Source organism: Ochotona princeps, chromosome X (genome assembly GCF_030435755.1).
Source record: "Ochotona princeps isolate mOchPri1 chromosome X, mOchPri1.hap1, whole genome shotgun sequence".
Lineage (NCBI taxonomy): Eukaryota > Metazoa > Chordata > Mammalia > Lagomorpha > Ochotonidae > Ochotona > Ochotona princeps.
The window spans coordinates 70910413-70917572 of NC_080865.1; the positions used below are offsets into that span (position 1 = coordinate 70910413).

The 7160-nt window shown below is 33.4% G+C and overlaps 1 protein-coding gene across 1 annotated transcript in view; it reads left to right on the forward strand.

Annotated features, from left to right (window-relative positions):
- Nucleotides 1–4804, forward strand: part of DNAAF6 (dynein axonemal assembly factor 6) — a 44335-nt gene extending 39531 nt beyond the window's left edge. Inside the window, exon 7 of the mRNA XM_004590245.3 lies at nucleotides 4417–4804. Within this exon, the coding sequence (XP_004590302.1) occupies nucleotides 4417–4546 (130 nt within the window). The 3' untranslated portion in view covers nucleotides 4547–4804. The remainder of the gene's footprint in view (nucleotides 1–4416) is intronic.
- Nucleotides 4805–7160: the final 2356 nt, after the last annotated feature.

Below are 7160 nucleotides of genomic sequence, written 5' to 3' on the forward strand. Positions count from 1 at the left end.
AATATGGTACAAATGCTTGGATCCCAGCACCCACATGAGTGACTCAGAAAAACCTCCAGGCTTCTGGCTTTATCCTGGCACAGCCCCAGCCATTGTTGAGTAAACCAGCAGGTGGAATCTCTCTCTCTCTCTCTCTCTCTCTCTCTCTGTATGTATGTATATAGATAGATAGATACATACATACATATATATTCGTTTATATTTCTTCCCCCTCACTGTAACTTTGCTTTTCAAATAAATTTTAAAAATTATTTAATGATACAGCTGTATGATCTGCTAAACAAACATAAATGTGTTGGGAAAATTTTTCTCCTTGAGACCTAGATTTTTCTCTGCTTTGCATCTGTACATTTGGAATGGGCTGATACCATCAAAGCACAATACTTGGCATTGAGATAAAGTTTGCTACTATCTCTCAATATCTGGAGGTGAAAATTCTTTAAGTGTATCATGTGTGGTTTTGAGGATACAATAACGGTCTAAGATAACAGTATCATTATACTTTTTGGGTATTATGGAGCTTTGAAGTTAATTTGATCAGGTTCTTCTAAAAATTCAACAGACAAAGTCTTGTCATCAATTCATCAAAGCTAAATTTCCAATAGTTAATTTACTACTAGCTTTTCAGGTTGTGTGAATGGATTAAAAATAGCACAGATGGCAGGATAATTCAGTTAAACACTTTGATATTTCCTTAATACATTACATATGTTCAAATATGTTTCTAAAGCATAACACATACAATAAGTTTGATATGGAATCTTTGTCTTGAAGCAGAGATCAATCAGTCCTGTCTCAAAAACTCTCTGTTGAGGGAATTGGTGGAAGCTGATGTGTGTCTATAAAATATCTAAATATCTCACTGCTTTGTTTACTTTTTCTTCTGCATATATAACATGGAACACACATTGGTTGACTGCAGTAGTTTATGTGTAATTCAAATATTTTAAGCTGGTTGGGGAGTAAGAAGTTGCTGATATATTTTCTCCTATTATTATCAATACCTACAATTCTCTTTTGTGAAGAAAGTGAAAAAAGTAAATTCCTTCTACAGTAGACTCCTGTGTATAAACAACCCAAAGTGTATGTATAGCTTAATCTTAATTTTTGTGGTATATGTGTGTAACCCCAAATGATACACAGGTAAATATTATCAAATATTTTTCATTATTTATATCATTTCAAAATGTATTATTACAAAACATTCCTGTGTTATATAAAAATTATATATACCACTCCTATCGTTTACTTCAAAGGTTCTAACTTTGACATTCTACAACACTATGTTTATTCACTCCAAGAAAGCTTTAAGAGGAGACATTTTGTTCATGCGTGTATAAGGCAAAACAACTTAATTATTTTAACTGTTGTGACCAGTAATTTCAGTCAAAATAGTCATGAAGCATTGTACCCTTTCATTGTATTTTATTTGACACATTTACTCTTTCAGACAACGTTTGCAAGGAAAATTGCTTAAATGAGCCATCAATCTTCCATGATATTTGAATGCTTGCTAAAAACACACACATATTTGCACACCATGGAGTTAATTTCTGTTTCCCTAGCAGTTCTCACTGTCTCCATCAATCTTTAGGCAGCTACTCTAGCTATGCTGTCATTCCAGATATCTATCAGAATCCACTAAATGAAAAATCTGACACAGAGGTATTTTTCCGCATAGAACTTTGTTTGCACTAGGCCTCTTGTATACTGTACTTGTATATATTAAATGATATATACAATTTATAATATTATACATGATGTACTTACATATTAAATGCTCGGGGCAGAGAAGTGCTCTCTGTCAAGAAAAATCCATCAATATTGAGGACTGAAGATAAAATTAAGCTTTTTTATTACTTTTTATCGCTTATAACCATGTCATTGCCTAAAACTATTATTATCAGCAATGTGTGTTATGTTTTAATTTATTAGCATTCAAACTTTACTTTCTTTAACTTCTGACTTTGACATCCTACAGCATTGTGTTTATCCATCCAAGAAAAATTTAAGAGGACATTGTATTCATGTAGCTATAAGGAAGAACAGGAGGTTTTATTTTAAATAAAGTGATTTGTAATTTAAGTCAAACCGTAGTCAGATACATTAGAATTATACATAAACACCAAATATTCATCATTGTACAACAAAAATAAATAAATATATTTATTGAATTCTTCATTTGTTTTCACTTGGTTGTAGATTCCCACCATGCATGGCAAGGAATGTCTGGCCCCTGATTGTATAATGCTCACAAAATCATTTGGTTTGGCCTTCCCAAGACAACTGCAGACAGGAGTTAGAATTCAATTACATCTGAAGCAGGATAATTTAAATTTTTTTTATTTGAAAGACAGATTTTTACACAGAGAAAACGCAAAGAGAGTTTTTCCATTCACTGGTTTACTCTCCCAAATAGCTGCAGCGCCACCACTAATCTGATCTGAAGCCAGAAGCCAAGAGCTTCTTCTGGGTCTTCCATGTGGGTACAGATATCCAAGGACTTGGGGCATCCTCCGCTGCTTTCCCAGGTCATAAGCAAGGAGTTGTATCAGGAGTGGAGCAGCCATGTTACGAACTGGTGTCCATATGGGATGCTGGCACTGCAGGTAGAGGAAGAGCATACTAAACCACCGTGCTGGCCCCTGGATTTGCAGTTTTATCAATGCCTAAACTCTAGCTTGTAGAAAGTAAATGTATATGCCTTGGGTTTAAGTGTTTATTCCTATTTTATAGTACAAATCGATGGAAATTATTCAAATGCCATTTTGTGATGACCTGAATATTTAATTTCCATTCATTTATTTGTTTACTGAACAAATGTTTGTAAAATATTCTGCTAGACTCTAGAACAGTAAGATAAGGTATGGTGTTTTCCTACAGTAATTTGCACATCGAAAACTATTTGTAAGACTTCTGTCTTGTTGAAATGTAAATCTCAACACAGATATTAGGCAGCAAAACACACTAGACAAAAATATTCTCTTCTAATAAAAGCCTTTAAATAAGCTGCACAATTCTGCTCAAAATTTTAGTATGTGAAGCTCAAGACTAGACAGAAATGCGGGGATGGATGTGTCATTTCAATGGCCATTAGCTGTCTCTTTTTAATTTATTTCTCTCTGGACAGAGAAGTGCACATTGTCATTGGAGCTCCTTCGGCTGATTTATGGCTGTCTTTTAGAGCAATGAAGCTACCACATGAAGCTTTACTTTCCTTTTAAAGTAAATGTATTATCATTTATAGCATAAGGAGTAAAGCAGATCTAACTCGAACACAATCTATATTGTAAACAACAATAAAGGGCAGTCTCTCTTTCATACCTCTTTTTTTGACATGTGAGATATTACAGGCTACATTAAAATACTTCACCATTTGATTATTTAAGGTGTAGAAAACTGTCTCTCTTTACCCATATAGGATGGAGCAAGAGTCACAGAAAATGTCTCCTTTCGGTTCAAGAAATGTGTAATAAATACTTTTCATGAGCCCAGTCCTTGGAACTGCGGTCTTTGCAGCTGTGTAAAGATGGAATTGCTTTTCAAGGGCTTTGCTTTCAAATACTTGCTCCCTATTCAAGTACCCATGAAATATCTCTATAAATACCAGCTTTTTTCACTGTTTTGTATGTAAAAGTGCTTTTCTGTTCACCTTTCATAGAGATACTCAAGCCTTTCTCTAATGAGAATGTGGTCTAACAAGTGTTTCATGCATTTACTTTTCTTCAGATACCAGCATATTCTTTAGATACTCCATGCATAATTCAGATTCATACATCTATGACAGAATTATAGATGCCTCATCCCAGAAATGCATCTAAAGCATACAACTATCTAGTGTCTGAGCCATATATAGCAATATAAACCCAGCAATCTATCATAGGGAGCTTTTGTCAATGTGTAGTAGAAAGAATGAGAAGCAAGCCGAGAGAACATTAGGTTTTTCTGATACTGAAGTCATCCCAGGCCTGAGTTTCAAAAGCTACACTTGTAGAGATTTAGCCCATAACTGTGTTATCACAAATGTTATAGAATCACTCCAGTTTTCAAATTTGTGTTAACTGCATTCCAGCTATACCTAAGTATAACTGGCAACAAATCTGTCCAGCAAACTTGAAGTTGCCTCTTTCTGTTTCTATGCCTATAAACATGAGGCTATGTTTAGGCCATGCAAAATGAGGTCAATTCAGAAAAGAAAAAGATGGGGAATCAAAACAACTGTTTGAATATTTAGGACCAAAAGCCTGGTATACTACTTGTGTTATTCAGACATATTTTTGTTCAGCATTTATACTGTCTAAATATTGGAGATTTTTTGGCTTCTAATATTCTAGGGGTACATATTGCTTTCTGTTGTCTTATGGAAGTTGTTACATCACTCTAGGAAGTTAATGCTAGATTTCTATTTTATTTTAGGAAATTGTTATTAACCCTTCCCCATCCAGTGGAATGCAACAGTGCCAGAGCATCCTATATCCAGGAAACTGAGACTCTTGAAGTTACAATAACTATGAAAAGAGAGTTGGATTTTCTTAATTTCTTCTGAGATTACATGAGTAAGGAGAAAAAATAGCAATATGGCTCTGATAACAACTGTAAAACTTTGAAGAAGTTGTTAATTTGTATATTCTGTTTATTCTTATACGTATTTTGGAAGGGTCCAATATTTAATTCAAGTGATATCCTTCTTACATAATCTTTTCTGTGACTCTGGAAATGTTACTTTCTTATACTGATAAGCTAGTCCACTGTTACAGCGATAGCGGAATAGAATATTTCTATGCTAAGCAATTAGATTACTGTCTTTTCAATTTGCATAACTAAAATATGATCAGGAAGTGTTTGGTTTACTGATTTGAGTAGTCAAAGAATCTAAGAAAAATTACACTATAATACAATCAGTTGTATAGCAATTGGTCATAATTATCAACCAAAAAATATAATTGGTTACCTTTCCATTAATCTGATCCATACAATTTAGAGTATTCATAGTTTAGGCTTTCCTTATTTTTTCTGGAATATATAGGTAAGAGATGCCTCATAGTAGCCGCATGTTTATTTGACGAAGAAATATGTTTGAACATGTAATATAGCATTTGGCTTTCTCAGTCATGTTTTCAGAGCCTGGAATCAGTAAGATTAAAAATATTTTTTTGTACACTAGCAATTGTTAATAATGCTTTTTGGGATACTGTGTATTTAGTCTATCTAAATCCTTGACATTTAAAAACAATGTAAAGAAAAGCATTGTACATCTACAAATCCCATTCTAATTTCATATTTTTCTTATAATTGGATATAACTATTTTTATCAACTGTGACAGTGTCCCCTTGCCTCAACTATGCTATTTCAGAAGTTTATTTCAGATTTATGAATAAAATTTTGTTTTAATGCTTGTGTTACTTGACCTCACACATCATTGTAGAACTATGTGACCATCTGGGAATAAATTCCAGAAAACATTTATAACTTCTATATAAATTACTAGGAAACAAATTGCTTCATGGAAATATATGTTTTCCAAATGGAAATGGAAAAATATATTTTCCAGGGTTGCTTATGTATACAACTACAAAGCATCTGTTTTGTGATTGGAGAAAATAGAAGGATAATACTGATATTTTAGAAAGGTGGCTATGTTAAAGCAGTGAACTCCTGTTGAGAATTTGACATTTAAAATCCACCATGACTTTTCTTCTTGAGGAGGAGGTTCACTGGGGCAAAAAACAAAAACAAAACATGGTACAGTTCAGTGTATGTGCATGACTTCATAGTGTTACAGGATCAAAAGTGTCCTACTTTGCTTTCTTAGCATCTTTTTTGAAAGGATATACTCTGGAGTTTACAGTCTAAGTAATAGGCAATATCTTTCTTCTCTGAAGAGCAACAGTTAGCATATGTCTTTTTCCTATGTACTGGCCCCAATTACAAAGACCATTATTATTCAAGCTGACTGGATGTGTACAAATTGTACCTGGAAGGAACGATAGAGCATAATCAGGCCAACTGGCATTGGTCTTTGGTTAGATGGTGCTCTATCAATTATATAAAGTAACAGAGTTTCAAGAATAATGAAATATGACCCAGTAGTTTTTACTCATCTAGAAGTCATCCTACTTCCCTGCCCTTGGCCTCAGAAATAAGAACTTCAGTGATTATACTGTCTTGTTTTTAAGATAATGCACGAGACTTCCTTCCTTTAATGAAGAATAGCTCACTAAACAAACTGCAGAGAAGATAATACAAAAGAAAATTTATTGTGTCAGCATTCTTCAGTGATTCTTAGCAATTACTAGAACGAAAGACTAAAAAGGCAAATGTGGCATAACACAACTCATAGATGGCTTTTCTTTCATGAAATTTCCCATTTCCGTTTTGTTCCATAATCTCCAGTAACTGTTGTGGAATTTCAAGAACTCATTCATTTATCCTTCATTTATTCATTCTTCCAATAAGACATCCAGGAAGTACTTGCCATCTGCTTTGGCATTCAATTGAATACTGGAGATACAGCAATGAGACAATTTAATGTGGTTCCTACCCTCACTGAGCAATGGAGACAAATAACAAGTAAGTTTATACATATCTATTTTTTTAAATTGCTTCATTTATATAAGGTGAACAGATTTCATGTATTTCACAATACAGGTTTAGGAGTACAATGATATTTCCCACCCTTCTCTCCTGTTTCTTTTTTCTTTTCTTTTCTTTCTTTTTTTTTTTTGTTGCATAGTTTTTACAATGACATACTTTCAGTTCACTTCACCATCAGAGGCTTAACACTCCATTAGGTAAAGTATTCAACAAATAGCAAGTAGAAAAATCTGTTCTTCAAGAGTACAAAAGCTGTAAACATTCAAATCCCCAAATGTCAATTTCACTCATATTTTTTGTTATTTCACTCATTTTTGTTGTTGTTGTTCTCTGTGTATTAGTTACCACAGATTAGGGAACATTTATTTCCAATTTATTGTTATTGTAATGAAGGAAAAAAGAGTGCTTTAACTACACCTATCAGACAAACCAAACAGCCTGGGAATGAAGAAAGTCTCTCCCATTTTGTTTTTATGTATCAAAATATTAACACCTTTATTGATTTCTACACTCAATGTTGTTTAGATTTATCCACATGTATATCAGTCTCTTGACTAACCTGTTT